This window comes from Panulirus ornatus, chromosome 44, assembly GCF_036320965.1.
Source record: "Panulirus ornatus isolate Po-2019 chromosome 44, ASM3632096v1, whole genome shotgun sequence".
Taxonomy (NCBI): domain Eukaryota; kingdom Metazoa; phylum Arthropoda; class Malacostraca; order Decapoda; family Palinuridae; genus Panulirus; species Panulirus ornatus.
Window position 1 is genome coordinate 12,372,380 of NC_092267.1, and position 22,694 is coordinate 12,395,073.

The 22,694-nt window shown below is 40.3% G+C and overlaps 1 protein-coding gene across 15 annotated transcripts in view; it reads right to left on the reverse strand.

The window, feature by feature from the left end:
* LOC139762749 (trithorax group protein osa-like) overlaps positions 1 to 22,694 on the reverse strand; it is a 437,278-nt gene that overhangs the window by 334,055 nt on the left and 80,529 nt on the right. For 10 of the 15 annotated variants that reach the window (XM_071687843.1, XM_071687851.1, XM_071687847.1 and 7 more), the window contains exons 2-3: positions 22,137 to 22,335; positions 7,855 to 8,076 (exon numbers count right to left, since the gene is read on the reverse strand). In XM_071687843.1, the coding sequence (XP_071543944.1) occupies positions 7,855 to 8,076; positions 22,137 to 22,335 (421 nt within the window). Of the gene's footprint in view, positions 1 to 7,854; positions 8,077 to 22,136; positions 22,336 to 22,694 lie in introns of those variants that run through there. The other 5 variants (XM_071687857.1, XM_071687854.1, XM_071687853.1 and 2 more) reach the window with 4 other exon arrangements.

The following is a 22,694-nucleotide window of genomic DNA, read 5'->3' on the forward strand; positions in this document are numbered from 1 at the left end:
TGCAGCTCCCTGTCTTCCCTTCTGCTTCTTCAGCCAAGAAGTGTGCATCTTCACCTGAACTTTCATAAATAACTTGCCAAGACTTTCTCTTTTATGAGTTTTCCAGTTTTTTTCTTAACAGTTTCAAACTCTTTTCTCACATCAGCAGTCAAAGGTTAAATCAAGATAAAAGAAAAATGGTGACACAACTTTTAAGACCTTTTATGATCTGAAACAGCAATTCTTGCATATTTAAGACTTTTTCAAGGCCTTAAAAATTCATGAATCTAAATAAGACTGAGATTTTTCAAGGATCTGCAAGAACCCTACCTCCTTAATCCTTGTCCCCATGAAATGTTAGCACGTGTTAGCACGTGCTTTGGAGAGTTGATTAACTCCCTTTCTGTCCTTTATTAACTTATATCATCCTTAACATTTTTCAACTTTTTGCCACTCACTCTGACAAAAAAATGCTTTGATGTCTAACATCAATTCAAACTCTTTTACCCTAATCACTCAGCAGTCAGTCTTCAATAAATGATTCCTATCTTTTCCTAGTGAGTAAAATCTAGGCTCCAAGCTGGGAGGGAATGCTCCTAAACTCCTTACTTACTTATGCCAAACAATTGTTTTTGAGATATTCTACCACAACAAGTAGATCTGGAACCTCTCCTTAATTTATATATTTAACCCCACAGCTCAGTCTGGGATCTTGTATATTACATGTACCTTACAGAGTCTCTCTCTCTCTCTCTCTCTCTCTCTCTCTCTCTCTCTCTCTCTCTCTCTCTCTCTCTCTCTCTCTCTCTCTCGTCAAAGCCCTTTCTTTACCTCATACAAGCCTTGTGATGGTTTCAGAGGTCTCCTACACCCATCTCAGTCTCAGGCCTTACCTCAATACACTTTGGTTTCAGAGGTCTTCTACCACCAGAGCTTGGTCTGGATCCATTGTAACCTTACAGACACCTCATGATGGTTTTGTAAAATTTCTATAACCCATAGTTCAGCTTGGAGCCTTAAATTACCTTAAACATCCCTTATGATAGTTTTGGAGATCTATTACCCCCACAGCTTGGTCTGAAACTAAGTTGTCATATTGTTCCTATGTTCAACAAGGCTATTAGAAGTCATGGCTTCTAAAGATGTTACTGACAATAAATAATCCATGGATTCCACCTTGCATGTTGTCCATCTGAAGGAACTCCTTTCACAACCCAAGGTCCATGTGATGGATGTTTAGATGCATTGCATGACATGCTAAAGAGCCACCAATGGAAACATCAAAATAAAGGGCACCACTACAAAAGCTACAGAGTACAAGGACTGCTGACAACCCTCACTGTACCAGCACTGTTGCTGCACAAGCCCAACTAAAAGTACTGCTCTACAATCTATACTGAGAAGCCACCACTACTGCATGTGATTAGCTTACGACCACTGATGAACATGCAACACTGTATGGGTACCACTGTTGCACCAGCTATACTATCCGCCCACAGCTGCTGCACAAGCTACACTTTAAGAGCCACCTTTCCTTCACACACTACAATGTACAGCCAAAGCTACATAAACTATACTGTATGGTCACTGCTGCTGCACAAGCAACACTGTGCAGCCACTGTCACTCCACAAGGTACATCACACAGCCACCACTTCACAAGCTACACTGTATAGATAACACAGCAAAGCTAAATTGTGTGGGCATCACTTTTGCACAAGTAACACTGTATGGCCAAAGCTGTTGCACAGGCAACAATGCACACTCAATGGATGGTACGAATGGTCTCTGAGAGGACTGTCAACAAAACCTTCCTACCAAGATTTAAAAGTCTTCTTTAAGGTATTAAATGGTATTAAAAAGTACTAGTGACAGGGCCTCATGAGCATACAGTTCTCTCCCCACACCAGAAAAGTACATAATCATACACAAAACTATATGGGGTATGTTGCACTACCTACATCATAAAGTCACTGCTACACAGGCTGAACAGTACAGCTATATTGAGATGTACAGGCCACAGTGGGCAAGTTACCCAGGGTAACTTATCAGTATAGATCTACAATGAAACTAGCTTTGGGAAATGACTACCTTTGTTTAGATTTAGAAATATAGTGAGTGATTATCAGTAAACGCTTGAATAAGAACTTATTTTCTTGTCTTTGTACATAAAAATAAGCAATACTGGTAAGCATATGATGATCAGGTCAATTTTAGGGTTAATCACTATAAAACATGATGAAATACTTGCAGAAATAACAAAACCTATGGAAACATAACCACTTAAACATGAATTGAAATACAAAAATGCTTCTGTACCTGTTTTCCTTCCCATATTGAACAGTGCTGCCATAACCATATCCTCCACACTATCCTGAAAACCCCACCTAATCAACATGACAAATACTGCTTCCCAAAAGCTGGGAGTAATGTATAGGTAACCACAGAATTGTGTAATCATTTATCTTGTGAGCAGCTACTTCATATCTACAGGGGTTTTATTCACCCCAGGTATCAAGTATGGAATACTGCTCACATGCTGGGATGGGTCATTCTCTAACTCACTATAAACTAGAGTGGAATCAAAAGCCTACCATCTCATTAATCCTCTTGGCATCAGTTCTCTCCAACCTTCCCTTCTATATTTGCTGCAATGCTGCTACCACTCTCTCTCAACTCTGCAAGTATTATTTTGGCCAATGTTCTCGAAAGCTTTTTACATGTGTTCTGAGCCTCAATGGTTTGGACCCAAAACTTGCATCTGCCTGCTGCTTCCCATGTTTTATGTGAAGAAACTGGCCACTTGAGGATTGGCTGTTATGATTCCTCATTCTTCCCTTAAACAGATATGCCCTGGAATTCTCCTTCTTTTGTATTTCCCCCTTCATAAAACCTTTCATTCTTTAAGAGTCAGGTCTACAAATACCTGTTGAACCCATATTAACCTCTTTCTTTTTTCTTTCAAGTGAGATGGCTTGATTGGGGCAAGTTCTGCCCATGTTGTGTTGGTAAAAACAAATCATCTGATCACTGGCAAAAGAAGTCATAACATAAAAGTATATGACAAAAGAAAACAAATGTCATCAGCCATAACTATATTAATAATTTACATAGATCTCAATTGCTAACTGCTAAGTAAGCATAGAAGTTTTTGTCAGTTCTGTTAATTTGCACAGTATCAGAGTGAAATATGTTTGGTGAAAGTAGTTGCCATCAGTGGGGCAGAGCAAAAAATAAAAAATATAAACCTGGATTCAACAAAAACAATGGATACACAAACCTTAAAAAACATTTTTTTACCTTTCAGTGAGTAAATGTAACACAATTTCATACACACCAGGAGCAGAGTTTCAAGATATTACAAAAAAAAAATGTCTTAAGTCTGATCTTATGATTAAAGAAAGCATAACTTTTGCATTCATTTATTTATCTCTCAATATACAATTACTCTTAGACCAATTCCTATGAGAGTCCTGGTGTTACCCAGAACCTTTCTAAAGGTTTCTGCAGCCCAATATTGCACAACTTCCAACAGCAAAGATATGGAGACCCCTTTAGAGTGAAAAGTTCTTTGATGAGACTGAACTCCCAATCATAATGGTGACTTTTCACTTGCAATGTAGCTTCTAACATATAAGAGTCCAGTATCACCTAATCCTTGTATCAAAATGATGCACAATTCAACATACTCAGTCAGTGTTTACAAATGCTGTGTACTCTTTGACTTATACTGTATGGCTGCCAGGTATGTGATATACACTATAAGTATTTTCAACCACACCAGGTGAGTTGTGTAATAATTCTACAAATATCTTTATGACAAACAAACACGATTACTATTAGTTTTACATCAGAAATATCTATTTTGTCTTCTAAGGGTGACACATCAACAAAAATACCAAAAAAGGACATATATCTCATACAGGCAACTTTGACTTCTCTACATATACTTTCAGGTGTATGCTACAATATGCTACTAGTTTCATCAGTTGTGTCTTGAAACAATGTATGAAAAGCCATACAACTATTTCATAGCAATTGTCGTGCTGGAGTCACTCACAATGGATTCGACTCTTAAACACTTGAATTCTACAATGAGGTTCTCAAAGAAGTAATTCTTTCTCCAATTCTTTTCAATCTCTTCCTACACAACCTCCCATTACCTAAGACAAACCTCAACATGAAGGTCCTTTCATATGCACATGACCTCAAAATTACATCACATCCCCCTAACACCACAGTAGCAACATCAAACATGCAGCACTACATTACTAACTGGAACAATGGCATACCAAGAATAGAAAGGGTGCATCTCCAAATAAGTCTTTAATCATTCTTTTAACCCCAGACAGACACGAGTCCATCTCATCCTCCAATCAAGTTGAATCGACTGTCACTCCCACTGAACAATACACTACCCATTCTAAGCATCACATACAGCTCACACATGACATTCTCTACCCATATCATTAACATCAACACAAAAGCAGAACACAAACTAAATGCCCTCATAACATTAACTAATACAAGGTTTGAACAAAAAAAAAAAGAACCACTCAAAATTCTCTATAAACAATTCATCTGCTGCCCTTCAAACTATGCCTCACCAACCTGTTCTTCCACCCTCTCAAAAGCAAATATATCAAAGCTGTAAAGTATAAAAAATAGTATTCTCAGAACAATCACTGGATCTCCAGCAACGATAAATACACACTCCTTCACAATGAGACAAAGGTTCTTCCCATAGAGTCCCACCTAGCTTACCCCTGCCTCAATTCAGTAATCTAAACTCACAGATGCACTCATACCCAATAAATATAACAGTGAAAAACACATACAAACTAAACTAACCCAACAAGCTATAAACAACCAACCTCCCAACATAGTCTTAAACTCCAACCCATCAGATGTACACCCAACAGAAACCACACTCCCTTGACAAACATAAAACACACTTTCTCATCCTTAGACATCATCCACCGATATAACACTATAAACCATTTAAACAAATTCCAAAACCCTTAATGTTCATGATGCAAATACCATAAAGAGAACACTGAGCACTTATTACTCAGCTGCCATGCACTCTCTAGCCAGAGACACACACACACACACATCATAACACTTTATGACTTGTGGTCCCAGCCACTGGATGTGGCCAGCTTTCCGAGTGCTGCAGGAGTCTCATAAAGATAGAAGGGACTCCTGGTACAGGAAGTATTTCACCTCAAGACAGAAGCTGCCATTTCAAGAACTGGTTCTCACATGAGGTCAACCACTTCCTCAATGAGGTCTATTGCTTCTATGCATTATATAACATCAAATAAATCTCATCTGGTAAATGCACTTTGGGAAGCCTTTTCTTGTTTTAGTTAATTTCTTCAATTATGCCATTTACTTTTACTTTTATCAACATATTTTACCAAACTTCATAACTCTCACCACTTATACTTATTCTATCTCAAAAGATCAGAAATAGAGATCTTCTGCAACTACTTTCACAATGTTCACTCACTATATTACCAATCCAAAAAAAGGCAGTCATTTTCCATGGATAGTCTTACTGCTGAGTTAAAGTGATAAATCAGCCTACACTACCAGCTGTAGCATCACAGGCTGCCTCCTTTCATGACTGCTAAAAACCTTGTCAATAACCCTGGTGTTAAATATGAAACCACATCTCCACAACAAGCCAACACCATCATGATGAAATTATACTCTCATGACTTGACTGACATCTGACTTAGCATCAACGGACATGAACAGTGGGTCACCTTCCCCAACCTCTCATTCATCCCCAAAGGAACCAAGCAATAAGCCTAGTTGCAATGCCCAGTCATTTAATGCTACTGGAATGGCTGAACCCAGCTCATAAATTCCCACAGATCAGTCATGCAGTTTACTGGCTCCTGGACAATGGTGTGTCTTGTACCTGAACACATCCATCAAGTCACTCATGGCTTATCACTCTCCAGCAGCAGAGACTCTAAATTGCTTCATACCAAGTTTCTATGTTCCTAACCCCTCCAGCTGGACTCGTATGGATCGATGCCTGTCTCCTGAACCAACCTAAAATGCAGAACCTACATTCATGCTACATTCAAGACAAAGCACAAAATTCAATAACTGCCCACTTGCTCAAGATCTTGGTAATGCCTCCTCCTGTTTATAAAAGCTCCACAAGATCTAGTATGCACAACTATCCCTAGGAAAGGCCTTAATCACTGCACATTACCTTAACACACCTCACTTTCGTACATAATCCTACACCACTTCCATCAGCTTTCCTTACGCTACATCATCTTTGTACATACCCAGTAGAAAACTGTTTTATTACTCATATTTCCATACCCCTCTCTAAGCCCACACCATTACATAAGTTAGACACAAGAACACCCACTAAACTAAATGACAGACTAAATGCTGAACTGATGAATGGGATATTTATGAACAAGGGTGAGCCAATACCATTAACCATGTGGGCATGGCTACCATTCTCAGTGACAATGGTTCCTATGGGGATTAAGGAAAGGTTGGACAAGATCACTCATTATTAACTTAAGGCAACAGTAGCCACAAGAGCATGAAGTCTTCACAACCAAATGGATTAAGCCGGTCATGGCAGTGCGATTTCATAAGCAACCCTCAAAGATGATGACAAGCTTTATAAGGGTGCTATGAGAAGGCAGCCTGCAACTACACAGAACCATGTTGGAATCATTTTGTAAGAGATACACTGTATGGCAACCATCGCACAAAACTACAAAAACCACAATATACAACCACCACTGCACATGTTAAATACTATGGACATTGCTGCACAGGCTACAGTGTCAATGAACTGCTACTGCAAAAGCAACACAATCAGGGTACTACAATGTACAGCTACCACTGTTGTACAAGCTACACGATATTGTTACTGATGCTCCCCAATTCATATTGTCTAACCATCACTGTACAAGCTAAACTGTGTGGTCACAACAGCTGTATACAGCGTACAGCCTCTGTTCCTGCACAAGCTCTCCTGTTCAGGTGATAATGCACAAGCTACACTTTATGACCGAGGCTGTATAAGCTATACTGTATGGGTAATGCTGTAAATGCTACACTCTATGGTCATCCTTGGTGCACAAGCTAAACTGTATTGCCACCACTGCTGCACAAGCTACATTGTATGGCATCACTGCACAGGTTACACTATACAGGCCACACTCAACTAGCTACACTAAACAGGTCAAGCTTCAAAAACTACTCTGTAAGGGCTCCATTGCTGCACAAGCGATGCGACATAGGCTAAGCAGCATAGTCGCTGTGAATAAGCCATGGTGCAAAGGCTGTGCTGTAAAGACAATGCTGCTGCATAAGCCTCAATACATGGCTACGATTCAAGTCACAATAAACAAACATGCTGCACATACCAAACAGCATAAATCAGTGCATGTTATGGTGCACAGGAAATGCTGATGCATGCCACACAGGACAAGGCTCTTGGACAGGCTATGTTGCTTGAATCAAAATTTCTCATCATGCTGCATAGGCACTACTACTCAACAAACCATGCTACATGGACAATGCTGCTACATAACACATGCTGCTGCACAAGCTATGCTGCATGAATAAGACTATAACTGCCTGGCAGTACAAAGAATGTTGGTGGGGTCGCATAGTACACAAAATATGTTCAATCAGACACCCACTAGCAAGGATGGAGACGAGACTCAGATAGGTGATGAAAATAGAATTGGGGGTTCAAATGAGAGAATGAGAAAGATAGTGATGATGGAGACAGAAAAGGGGTTTGAAACACGAGAATGAGATAGATGGTGGTGATGGAGATGGACTGGGGAGCTGAGGACTAAAAAAAGAACTTCAGAAACCTGTGGTGATCATGGAGGAGGTGGCAGAGACAGTAGAAGCATCGAGTGGTGGTGGTGGTGGTAGTGGTGTCGCAGACGACTCCCCCGGGGTGGTGGTGGTGGTGGTGGTGGTAGTGGTGGTGGTGGTGGTGGAGGGGGCGGTGCTGGGGTGGTGGAGACAGTGGTGGTGGTGGTGGTGGAGAAAAACGAGTTGCTGAGGGTGGAGGAGGCGACCCCGGATATCTGGTGACGAACAATGACAATTACAATCCACCCACCCTGTCATATGCCACAATCAACATGACAATTAGATTCCCACAATGTCATATGCTACACTGAACATGACAATTATAATTCCACCCTGTCATATGCCACAATGAATGAGTTACATTCCCACCACGTCATATTCAAAACCAAAATGGCAGCTGTAATTCCATTCTGTCACATGCTAAACTCAACAAGACAATTCGAGTCCCATCTTCTTATATGCCTCACTCAATATGACATACAATCCCATCATCATATGCCATATTTAACATGTTACAATCCCACCCAGTCATATGAAACACTCAACATGACAGCTATAATCCCATACTGTCATATGCTACATTCAACAATGACATGAAATCCCACCCTATTCTACACCACACTCAACAGTGACATCCCACCCTGACATATGCCACACTCAAAATTAGCTATAATTCCACCTTGTCAAATGACATTCAACACAGTCAAAATCACCTGTCATATGCCAAACTCTACATGACAGTTACAACCCCATTCAGTCAAATGCCAGACTCAAATATAACAAGTACAAACCCACCCTTATGTATGCCACACTAATCATGCACTTACAATCCCACCTTGATATATGTCACCATGAGTTAACAATTGCAATCCTACTCTGTTGTATGCCAAACTCAGCATGGCACTTGCAATCCCACCCTGTCAAATGCTACACTCAACAATTACAGATACAAAGCCATCCTAACATATGTCACAGTCAACATGACAGATTCAATCCCATCCCATGCCACTCAACATGAGATAAAATCCTACCCTGTCATTTGCCACACTTAACATGAAAGATACAATCCCACCCTGTCATCTGCCACACTCAACAATGATAATCCCAACCTGTCCTATGCCACATTCAAAAGGGCAATCAAAATTCCATTGTTAAATGCCACAATTTACAAGACTAACACTACCCTTTCATATGGCTCATTCAACATGAGTTACGATCCCATCCTCTCACATGCCACACTAACAAGATGATCACAACACCACCCAGTTATATGACAAACATAAAATGACAAAAAAAAACTCATGTCCCACACTCCATACAGTAATCATAATCCTGCCCTGTCAAGGGTCACATCATTAAGAATTACAATCCCACCCTGACATTTATGCCACACTCAACATGAAAGTAATAATCCTGCCATAAACGCTCTCTCCCTACTTCTGACACAGCCTCATTAACTTTAAATCATTTACTCACTGATCATGAAGGCACATTTGGACATTAACTTATCATTGAGTCATATGTAACATGAGGATTGGGGAAATACACTGAGCTTAAACTTCAGCCAAACTAATGATGTCTTACTACCTTAACCACAAAAATCCTAGCTTGTTCCACTTGACTCGCTATATTGCCAAAATGCTATACATTCAGTAGTGTCAAGAATAACAGAAAAAGTGAAAATACAGTCCAGCAATTTACTTGGAATTCACCATATTGAATTTGAATCATGGCACTCACTAGTAAATCTTAACCCCTTCAGGACAATGGTACAACCTTTGTGTAAAAGATGACTTTTGACCCAACTCTTAAGGGCCAAGTCAATGGTTACATCATCACACCTAAGGATTTTCCCAAAATGCCCAATTATTAAACCACTATGTTCAAGGGCCATACCATCATGCAAAAGGTACAACAATTATACATATATAACACTACCTTGGCACCAAAGAAATCTTTTGCCCATGGCCCGAGTATAAGACATACAAATAAAACAAAACTAAGATATGACATTAAAGATATACGAAATGCTATACAGAACAGAAATACCTTAGCATGTAACATTAACAACCTGTATCAATTACTGACAAAAAGTACGAAATCATTAAGTTCTGTCAACTTAGTGAAAGGAACTGATCATGACAATAATGTTATCAAACAATATACAAGAAAGATAATTAATCGTGGCAGCTAACCTCACACAAACTGAAACATAAATTACCTATGAACTGAAACAATGGTCTAAATATTTTCCAAATCTTTCATGTAGCAATTCATTTATAACATATACACTATATTTCCTGCTATATTACACACACCACCAAGTAAAACACACACTTAATCAGAAGGGAATATCAGGGGAAAAAATAAGGCTAAAAGCACTGATATATATGATGCATGGTGATCTTGACCGACATTTCATTTTTTGGAAAACAAGATCTTATATGGTGGAAAATGTGTGTGTGTGTGTGTGTGTGTGTGTGTGTGTGTGTGTGTGTGTGTGTGTGTGTGTGTGTGTGTGTGTGTGTGAAAAAAACAGTCTTCCCTATATGATTTCAAAGAAAATACACAGCTTCAGCTTTTTGTGGGTAAAAGCATATGACAATCACAATCAAATCATGCATGGCAACCGAGACTAGCATTTATAATGGTGTGAACACAAGTAACCTGCCTCCTCAGCATGCACTATGCTATTTTGCTTCTGGGTACTGTATTTCCTTCTACCAGTGCCTAAAAGTTTTTGATTCTTACATTTCTAAGGAAGAGAAAGCCTGAATTCTGACCTGGAAGCAAGAAAATACAAGGAACACACGAGATCTCTTGGCATACAGTCAGATGGATGCTTCCTTCAACTTCCTCATTCAGATCAAGACCCTATGAACCCAAACCATAGAACTATAATAGAAAACCTTAAGAATCATGCCAATTCCATGCCCAGATGTCTGCAGATGATAATCAAGGCCAAATAAATGTGTGGAATAGGTGTTTGCTTTGAAGAATATATGTGAGAAACACTTTGAAAAACTGATGGATTTGTATGTAGCATTTATGGATCTGGAGAAGGAATATGATAAGAGTTGATAGAGATGCTTTGTGGAAGGTTTTAAGAGTATTTGGTGTGGGAGGTAAGTTGCTAGAAGCAGTGAAAAGTTTTTACCAAGGATGTAAGGCATGTGTACGAGTAGGAAGAGAGGAAAGTGACTGGTTCCCAGTGAATGTTGGTTTGAGGCAGGGGTGTGTGATGTCTCTATGCTTGTTAAATTTGTTTATGGATGGGGTTGTTGGGGAGGTGAATGCAGAGTTTTGGAGAGAGGGGCAAGTATGCAGTCTGTTGTGGATGAGAGAGCTTAGGAAGTGAGTCAGTTGTTCACTGATGATACATGGCTGGTGGCTGATTCGGGTGAAAAACTGCAGAAGTTGGTGACTGAGTTTGGTAAAGTGTGGGAAGGAAAGTTGAGAGTAAATGTGAATAAGAGCAAGGTTATTAGGTTCAGTGGGGTTGAGGGACAAGCTAATTGGGAGGTAAGTTTGAATGGAGAAAAACTGAAGGAAGAAGTGTTTTAGATATCTAGGAGTGGATCTAGCAGCAGATGGAACCATGAAAGCAGAAGCGAGTCACAGGGTGGGGGAGGGGGCGAAGGTTCTGGGAGTGTTGAAGAATAAGTGGAAGGTGAGAATGTTATCTCGGAGCAAAAATGGGCATGTATGATGGAATAGCGGTTCAAACAATGTTATATGGTTGCGAGGAGTGGGCTATAGATAGAGTTGTGCGGAGGAGGGTGGATGTGTTGGAAATTAAATGTTTGAGGACAATATGTGGTGTGAGGTGGTTTGATCAAGTAAGTAATGAAAGGATAAGAGAGATGTGTGGTAATAAAAAGTGTGTGATTGAGATAGCAGAAGAGGGTGTATTGAAATGGTTTGGTCAACGGAGAGAATGAATGACAAAAAATTGACAAAGAGGATATAGGTGTCAGAGGTGGAGGGGAAAGAGGAGAAGTGGGAGACCAAATTGGAGGTGGAAGGATAGAGTGAAAAAGATTTTGAGCAATCGGGGCCTGAACATACAGGAGTGTGAAAGGCGTGCAAGGAATAGAGTGAACTGGAATGATGTGGTATACCTGGGTTGATGTTCTTTCAATGGATTGAACCAGGGCATGTAAAGCATCTGGGGTAAACCATGGAAAGTTTTGTGGGCCCTGGATGTGGAAAGTGAGCTATAGTTTTGGTGCATTACACGACAGCTAGAGACTGAGTGTGAATGAATGTGGCCTTTGTTGTCTTTTCCTAACGCTACCTTGCTGGGTGGTGATGGGAATGGTTCAATCCATTGACAGCACGTTGACCCTAGTATAGCACATCATTCCAATTCACACTATTCCTTGCATGCCTTTCACCCTCCTGTATGTTTAGGCCCCGATCGCTCAAAATCTTTTTCACTCTATCCTTTCACCTCCAATTTGGTCTCCCACTCCTCATTCCTTCCACCTCTGACACATATATCCTCTTGGTCAATCTTTCCTCACTCATTCTCTCCATGTGACCAAACCATTTCAATACACCCTCTTCTGCTCTCTCAACCACACTCTTTTTATTACCACACATCTCTCTTACCCTTTCATTACTTACTCGATCAAACCACCTCACACCACATTTTGTCCTCAAACATTTCATTTCCAACACATCTGCCCTCCTTTGCACAACCCTATCTATAGCCCATGCCTCAAAACCATATAACATTGTTGGAACCACTATTCCTTCCAACATACCTATTTTTGCTCTCCGAGATAACATTCTCTCCTTCCACACATTCTTCACTGCTCCCAGAACCTTTGCCCCCTTCCCCAACCCTGTGACTCAATTCCACTTCCATGGTTCTATCCACTGCTAAATCGACTCCCAGATATCTAAAACACTTCACTTCTTCCAGTTTTTCTCCATTCAAACTTACCTCCCAATCAACTTGTCTCCCAACCCTACTGAACATAACAACATTGCTCTAATTCACATTTACTCTCAGCTTTCTTCTTTCATACTCTACCAAACTCAGTCACCAACTTCTGCAGTTTCTAACCCAAATCAGCCACCAGCACTGTATCATCAGCAAACAACAACTGACTCACTTGCCAACCCCTCTCATCTGCAGCAGACTGCATACTACCCCTCTCTCCAAAACTCTTGCATTCACCTCCCTAACAACCCCTTCCATAAACAAATTAAACAACCATGGAGACATCACACACCCCTGCCGCAAACCGACATTCACTGGGAACCAATCACTTTCCTCTCCTCCTACTCGTACACAAACCTTACATCCTTGATAAAAATTTAACTGCTTCCAGCAACCTACCTCCCACACCATATATTCTTAATACCTTCCACAGAGCATCTCTATCAACTTTATCATATGCCTTCTCCAGATCCATAAATGCTACATACAAATCCATCTGTTTTTCTTATTTCTCACATATATTCTTCTAAGCAAACACCTGATCCACACATCCTCTACCACTTCTGAAACCACACTGCTCTTCCCCAATCTGATGCTCTCTGCATGCCTTTACCCTCTCAATCAATACCCTCCCATATAATTTCCCAGAAATACTCAACAAAAGTATACCTCTGTAATTTGAACACTCACCTTTATCCCCTTTGCCTTTGTACAATGGCACTATGCATGCATTCCACCAATCCTCAGGCATTTCATCATGAACCATACATACACTGAATATCCTTACCAACCAGTCAACAACACAGTCACCCCCATTTTATTAATACATTCCCCTGAAATTCCACTGCAATCCCACCCAAACCTTCCACCTTGCCAGCTTTTATCTTCTGCAAAGCTTTCACTACCTCCTCTCTGTTTACCAAACCATTCACCCTGACCCTCTCACTTCGCACACCACCTCGACCAAAAACACCCTATATCTGCCACACTATCATAAAACACATTCAACAAACCTTCAAAATACTCACTCCATCTCTCTCCCTCTCACCCCACAACTACTTGTTATCGCCTCCCCATCTGCCCCCTTCACCAATGTTCCCATTTGTCCTCTTGTCTTACGCACTTTATTTACCTCCTTCCAAAACATCTTTTTATTCTCCCTGAAATTTAATGATATTCTCTCACCCCAACTCTCATTTGCCCTCTTTTTCACCTCTTGCACCTTTCTCTTGACCTCCTGCCTCTTTCTTTTATACATCTCCCAGTCATTCCCTGTAAAAATCATCAAAATGCCTCTCTCTTCTCTTTCACTAACAATCTTACTTCTTCATCCCACCACTCACTACCCTTTCTGATCATGAGAGGAAAGATCATGAGAGGCAAGTGTTTTGGGAGCAGCTGAGTGAGTGTGTTAGCAGCTTTGATGCACGAGACCAGATTAAAGTGATGGGTGATTTGAATGCAAAGGTGAGTAATGTGGCAGTTGAGGGTATAATTGGTGTACATGGGGTGTTTGGTGTTGTAAATGGAAATGGTGAAGAGCTTGTGGATTTGTGTGCTGAAAAAGGACTGGTGACTGGGAGTACCTGGTTCAAAAAGAGTGACATACATAAGTATACGTATGTTAGAAGGAGAGATGGCTAGAGTGCATTACTGTATTACGTGTTAATTGATTGGCGCCTGAAAAAGAAACTTTTGGATGTTAATGTGCTGAGAGGGGTGACTGGAGGGATGACTGATCTTTATCTTGTGGTATATATACATAAGCATACACATAGACACATACATATATAAACATGAACAAATTCATATTAGCTTGCCTTCATCCATTCCTGTCGCTACCCTGCCCAACAGGAAATGGCATTGCTACCCCCTGCTTCAGCGAGGAAGCTCCAGGAAAACAGAAAGGCCACATTCATTCACACTCAGTCTCTAGCTATCATGTGTAATGCACCAAAACCACAGCTCCTTATCCACGTCCAGGCCACACAGACCTTTCCATGGTTAACCATTGATGATTCACATGCCCTGGTTCAGTCCATTGAATTATTTTAAAGAGAACAAAAAGATATTTTGGAAGGAGGCAAATAATGTGTGTAAGACAAGAGAAGAAATGGGAACATCAGTGAAGGGGCAAGTGGGAAAGTAATAACAGGTAGAGATGAAGTGAGAAGGAGATGGAGTGAATGTTTTGAAGGTTTGTTGAATGTGTTCGATGACAGAGTGGCAGATAAAGGGTGTTTTGGTTGGAGTGGTGTGCGAAGTGAAAGGGTAAGGGAGAATGGTTTGGTTAAGAGACGAGGTAGTGAAGCTTTGTGGAAGACGAAATCTGACAATGTGGCAGGTTTGGATGGTATTGCAAGAGAATTTATATATATAAAAAAAAAAAAAGGAGGGGTGACTGTGTTGTTGATTGGTTGGTAAGGATATTCAATGTATGTATGGACTACGGTGAAGTGCCTGAGGAATGGCAGAATGCATACATTATGCCATTGTACAAAGGCAAAGGGGATAAAGGCCAGTGTTCAAACTACAGAGGAATAAGTTTGTTGAGTATTTCTGGAAAATTATACGGGATGGTATTGATTGAGAGGGGGAAGACATGTACACGAGCAGTGTAGTTTCAGAAGTGATAGAGGATGTGTGGATCAGGTGTTTGCTATGAAGAGTATGTGTGAGAAATATTCTGAAAAACAGATGGATTTGTAAGTGGCATTTATGGATTTAGAGAAGGCATATGATAGGGTTAATAAAGATGCTTGAGGAAGGTCTTAAGTGTATATGGTGTGGGAGGTAAGCTGCTAGGAGTGAAAAGTTTCTATCATGGATGTAAGGTATGTGTACAAGTAGGAAGAGAGGAGAGTGACTGGTTCTCAGAAAAGTCGGTCTACAGCAGGGGTGTGCAATGTCGACATGGTTGTTTAATTTGTTTATGGATGGGGTGGATAGGGAGGTAAATGCAGGAATCTTGGAGAGGGGTGAGTATGCAGTTTGCTTGATGAAAGGGCCTGGGAAGTGAGTCAGTTGTTGTATAGAGTGAATTGAAATGTTGTGATATACCCGGGTTGATGTGTCGTCAATGGACTGAACCAGGGCATGTGAAACATAAATGTCTAGGGTAAACCATGGAAAGGTCTGTGGGGCCTGGATGTGGATTGGGAGCTGTGGTTTCATTTGGTTCTTCACCATATAGAATCCAATCCAATTTTCTTTCTAATGAGTCACTTATCTCTCCTTCTCTCTCTCTCCATTACTGAGACTAATACTGTTCAGTTTCCACCCTGCCCTGTGACACACGGGAGAGGGTTTGCTTACTCCGAGTCTTTTTTACACGATCAATTCACACTTCTCATATGGTTATTTGAAGAACAATTAATTCATCATACCTGTTCTCTGAAGACTGCAGGTTTCTGATTATTGAAAAATTACAGTGGTGAATACCTATATCTTCTCCTGTGCCTATGAGTATTTGAGTTATTGGCTCGTCTGCAGTAGACTGTTGTCAACAGCTTTAATTTACTCAATCTATTCAACGTTTCTCTAAAACAACAGCACTATTTCAAACAACTTTGGCTTAAAAGATACTCATACTTTTCTTGCTCTTTTTCTGCACTTTACTTCGAAGACCTAAGAGTCAAAACTCTTTCCGAGCAGCAACAAAATGGGCCATTGAAAATTTTTTCCCAGTCAACTGGCTCCGGCACTCCAGAACAGGAAACTTTCGTTTTTCTCATTTCTTTGCAATCACTTGATATTTCAGAGATTCAACGTGACATATATCACAGACAAACCCATCCCCAGTGGTAAACCAAATATTGGCTCTAAATGTTGCGAGCACAGTAAACCCTAAACCTAACGGACCAATATACCAGATTTCAGATTTAACGAGCTGCACCATGTGCATTTTATATCGCCCTTGTTTTTGGTAGCGTGGAGTAGACTCACTTTGTTCCATCTGTTTGTCTCTAGCTTTTGTCCACTCAGGTTGTACATAGTATTTCTGTTATTTCAGAATTGTGATTTTATTCATTAAATAATTTTGCAATCCTTACAATTCATAATGGCATCAAGTGATTGTAAGAGGTGCAATGAAAGCAGGTAGTCCATCCTCACTTTATTATAAAGAAGTAACCTTTCACAGAAGAGGGACGGCACCACCTCTATCTCAGTCTAACTCCTGCTTCCAACTGCCTAGCGAATGTTCCCGTGAATCCGGGTGCCCGCCGCCCAATTATCGTACCACACACTAAAATTCTAAGCCCCCATGAGATTTTGGTGACTAAATGTGACATTTTGCTACATCAAAAACAAAACTAAAAACAAGCAGAAAAAAACTGACAACGCATAAAGCAAATATATACACAAATCACTGTTCGGCAACAATACACTTCCTTTACATATGAGCAAAACAAAAATGACAAATTAGTGTGTTCACTCTTCACAGGAGTAACCATAAACATTATCTTGTAAGTGTGAGGGATGGTGTTTCACAAGGTGAAGGTGCCGCCACCTAAGGCTGGGTGTCGCCACAACTGGGAGTGAAGCTACTGCTGGTAGATACTCCCCTTAACCCATGGGTGTCATGGGGATCAGCAAAACCCAGGGGCATAGGTGACATCGGTTACTCAAAGACAGGCATCCACTGCCATCCAGCTTCACTGAGTATTGTCTATACGGCTTCACCTCCACTACCATGCCTGACCTGTTCCACACCTTCTAAGTGACATCCTGCATGTAGACAGGGATACCCAAGGGCAGCTAAGGCAGCATAGTGGTGTCGCCTGCTGGGCCTCCCTGCATGTGAGCCTGGCTCTCTACTATGGCCTGCTCCGTTTCACAGAGAAGTTCTCCATCCCCAGTTTATCAGAAAATGTTGCTGGGGGCACTGGGACATCATCTCGAAACTGTTTTCCTGCTGCCAGCTGTGCGGGTGACTTATCCCCCTCTCTTAGGGAGATGTTGAGATATTGGAGCATAGCCTGAGTTGCTTTGCTGTTGTGCAGGCTACCTCCAACACTCATGCTGCCCCTTAACATCCAATTGGCTGCCTTTAACACTGCTTTGGTGTGTCCACTGGACTAGGGAAAGTGGGCTGAGGAGATGAGGGCCATGAAGCTTCCATCTCCTTACTGTCTATATTGGTTCCACATCCAAGGAAATTTCCTTGGGTGCACCCCAATTCCTGAAGAAGGTGAGCAGCTTTGTAACTTGGGATTTTCCTGCATAAGTTCGAATCCAACTCACTGAGCCATGTATGAGGTACAATGAAAGCAAGTAGTCTGTCCTTATTTATTATAAAGAAAAATCTTTTCACCTCTACCTCAGTTTGACTCATGCCTCCAACTGCCCACTGAGCATTCCCACACTGCTGGGTGCCCACCACTCAACCATCGTACCACACACTAAACTCTACAGTGATAGAAGAGTTAAAGCATGTGAACTTGAATGTGGCACAGAAATAGGTTACATTCATTTTAACAGACTTTCAGCATTAACAGACACCCCTTACCCCCTATTAGTCAGATAAATCGAGGGTTTACTGTATTTAATATTTCTTGGCAGAGCATTGCTCCCACATGTCCCACCCACAAACACACATACAGTATCTGTTGAATGTTTGGAGTGCAAAGATGGTCATATTATTTCCAATCCTCTTGTTTTAGTGTTCAACATGGTTTTCCCTTGTGTCACAAACATCTCATTAATCAAATCTTCCCAATCTATCCATTTACTATCAAAACTGAAATGACTAAAAACACTTCCACTGTTCAGTGTGTTCTGTATGGGCAGTTTAGCATTCAAACTTATCTTTATTCAGTTACGTTGTGGTCAGAATATATGGTGTTTGAGTTGATAATGTCACTTATTAGATCCACACTATTTGTAAAGATTAGGTCCACAGTGTTATTTCTTCTAGCTAATTTTGTTATTTCTTGGCTGAGGGAGAACTTTTCACATAGTTTGAATATCTCTTGTTTTTGTTGCTGGTTGTCTGAGCTGCTTGAGCTTCAGCTATGATGTAATATCTAGCTAATTCCATTAAACGTGTTAGGTTGAAAAATTCCCAAGAAAGTATGATTGGGACTGGGTTTCTGAGGTCAAGACATGATTCTACATTTCTCATGTTCTGTAAATTCTTGAGGCTTTGCATCTGTTGGTCTACAGGTTAATGTAATGACCAGATTTTGGTTGTCAACACTGACAACTATCATTGGAGAAGTTTAGGAATTCAGTTGTGATGAGTATCTACTATATAAAGTCCACCTCCAAGAAATGATCTAGTCTTGTTACATTTGTTCACACTGCAGTTTGGAATCCACACATTCATGTGGTCTTTTGTGTATATGTTTCAGTGAAGGACACAAATACTGCATATGCCTCTCCATCTGTACTCCAGGAATTACAGCCTCAGTGATTTCAAATGTTTCCAGAAATCTAGTTCCTTTACCACATTAATAAAGGCCATGAAAGATCTCTAAACACTTTCTAATTTTGCAATTTTTCCTGCTTTATAATGCTATTTCTTCTGGTTGGTTTTATTTGATGACTAAGGGGAAACCTGTCAAATAGTTTGAATAATTCATCTTTTTTTAATAATTCTATTTTTTGCAGCTATTCACCTGAGCTGCTTCCAGTATCAGTAGACACAAAATACCTCCATAGCATCCAGCATCTAATCATTCTTCTAACATTTTCATATGAAATAATCTTGGCCCATGTCAAATTTCAGCTACATTGCTGTTTTCTGCCTGTATTTACACTTTAAGATATGTAATTCCACCTGGTGGATAAAACCAGCTTCTTGAGCACTGCAGGAGCACCACAGTGGGACTCCAACAGCAGAGAGGTAAAAGTAGGGTATATATATACCTTTACCTTCCTGCCATAAATGTTCCCTCTATGAAGCTCCTTCAAGACTCAGGATGTCAGCCATGATCATCAGGCAGGACCACAGGTCATGCAGTGTAGTGATATTATGTGCATGTCTGTTTAAGGCAAGAACAGGAGAAATTAAGTGTGCTACTATTAGGAATGTGTTCCAATATCTTTATAAAAGTACAGATGATGCATCCAGGTAATGAACAGTCTTGTGGTAAGTTACATGGCTATCTGCAACACAGACTAAAGAGGAGTGATGAATGGGACATGGTTCTAGTGTTAAACACAACGATATGGTTGTTTTGTAGTCACGGACTGTATCCATGGGTTAGTAATTTTGTGGTTACAAATGAGTGATCACTTTCCTGTGGTTCTGAAGCTAGAGTATATCCCTAGCCTAAAGTGCTGTGAATTCTAAATTTCTCACCTCTGCTGCTGGTACCATGACATCAAAGTTGGTCCCATCACACAACTTATGGTACCACAACATCACTAACTCCTCTAGCAATACCTGTCATGACAAAGGTTAAGCATCCCTAATCCAAAATCCAAAACTTTTTGAGCGGTGACATGACATTACAAGTGAAAAATGCCACACCTGACCTCACTTGCCCATGCTGAGCTCTGTTGCTCTGTTGGTGTTAGTTTGTTACAAACCATCATCAGTACCAACCAGACCTACATGCATTACTCATTGTGCTTTTTGCTTATTCTCTGCTCTGTGGTACAAAGATGCTGAAAATGTCAAAAAGGCCTGCAAATACCCCTATGGATAACAGTGAAATAGCTGATATAGTTCTGAATCATGGTGATCGTGATAACAGAAACAATGAAGATGACCTGACAACATTGCAGAAAAAGCGCCTATAGACAACATGGTGAAAACAGGGATAGAGCAAACATGCATTCATAACAAAACATGAAATCAAGTCAGTGTATAAAATCAATGAAAGACACATAGACAAAAACCATTGTTAATGAGGCAGATGACTCTGGAGGAAATATTAAAAAAAGCCATCCAGCAAAATGCATCCTCATCCCTAGAGGACCCACTTCCTCATCCCTCAACTTCTGATGTTCCTTCTCACAATGATGAGACATACCGTCCCCCTCAAGTTTCTCAGGCCATTTGTAGTTCGAGTATTTGTTGCTGCATTTACCTTCTTTTGTAAGAAATAGTTTTACTTTCTTTTTTTTTTTTTTTTTTTTTGGTAAGTGCAAGACATTATTTTCATGTGAAATCTGAATTTCATCTCCACCTAAAATTCTATATTTGAGCATAACATGACCAGCAACATAATTGCATGGAAATTTTTCTCATTTAGTTTTCATTACATTTATAGCTACTTGTAATTACTGTAAATTAAATTGTTTTTATATCTCAAATAAAATCTAGAAAACAAAATAGTGTACTGTAACCTTTTAATCAAAACACAGACCGTAGATGGAAAATGAAAACCTGCAATTGTTTGTTGTTGTTGTTATTGTTTAACAAGTGATACAGGTATTATGCTGATAATACTGTGCTGCTTAGTTACGCGAAGCACTAGTTTTTCACTGTAGTAATGGTATTTCATATTTTTGTTATTGTTAAATACTTAAGTGTGAATAAGTGTAAGAAAATCATTGCTTAGCAGCATAAATTCAGTCAGGAATGAAGGTGATGACAAACCACCACACTCTGTCCACATGGGCGGCTGAGGTTGTGACACCTTAACTTTCTGATGGTTCAGTGTTATACAAACTTTGTAGCATGCACAAAATTATCAAAAATATTGTATAAATTACCTTCAGTATAAGTGTATAAGGGGCATATAAAACATAAATGGATTTTGTGTTTAGACTTGGGTCCCATCCCCAAGATATCTCATTATGTATATGCAAATATTAAAAAAAATCAGGAAAAAATTTAAAATCAGAAACACTTCTGGTCCCAGGCATTTCAGATAAGGGATACTCAACCTGTACCATGATGTTGTTAACTCCTCCCAGTAGACCACTTAAAGAACCACAACATTAAGTTCTCCCATTTAGAATCACAATTACAAAGATAATAACCAATGATACTGAAGTTTATACAAAAACAGTAATACTGTACAACAAAAAGCTGCATTATTGTGTGAAGTCACTGGTAAATTTATCAATGCACTTTCCTGATACTAGAGTAACAGACAAATTGGCTAATTCAAGTGCTGATTAAATTAAGTGCTGATCAAAGTGTTTAGTTCAAGGTCAAAATGGAGGAACTACCCTTCTCTTTATCCCAGTGAAGTTGACGAAGATCATCTCTAATGCCTAATTAGGAATGTGTGTCTTAAACTTCTCCAGAAGGTTATATATGCAAGGAAGTGATCAGGTGCACTCTGCTGTGTATTGGTGGTATTAGTGCCGACATAAAGCAAGAGACACACAGGAAGTATGGTGAATGGTGGTATTGGTACTGACCTACAGCAGGAGACATGTGCGGGGAGTGTGGAGGGTGTGGTGGGTTGGCTCCTGCAGTCAGCGGTGGAGCGGGCGACACCCTCATCCCCGCCGGCTGCAGCTGCTGCTGCTGGCTGTGCGGCGAGCGGGGGGGCTGCTGCTGCTGCTGAGGAGGGGTTGGCAACCTTCCACTGCCCTCATGGCCCGTCCCCACCGCCTCCTGAAACCCAAAAATCAGGGCGAGTTATTATGCGAGAAGGTCACGTTCATTCTATGGCAATATAAAGAAAGACTGCAGGTTTGTTACAAAATAAAGTCATATGATAACTAAGTCTTTTGTAAGTTAACCTGTTGAATACTTAACACCTAAAATTGCATCACAGTGCTCTAGTAACCAGAAAATCACAGAAAATAATAAAATGCATCATTTTTTTTTTTTTTTTTGCTTTGTCGCTGTCTCCCGCATTTGCGAGGTAGCGCAAGGAAACAGACGAAAGAAATGGCCCAACCCACCCCCATACACATGTATATACATACGTCCACACACGCAAATATACATACCTATACAGCTTTCCATGG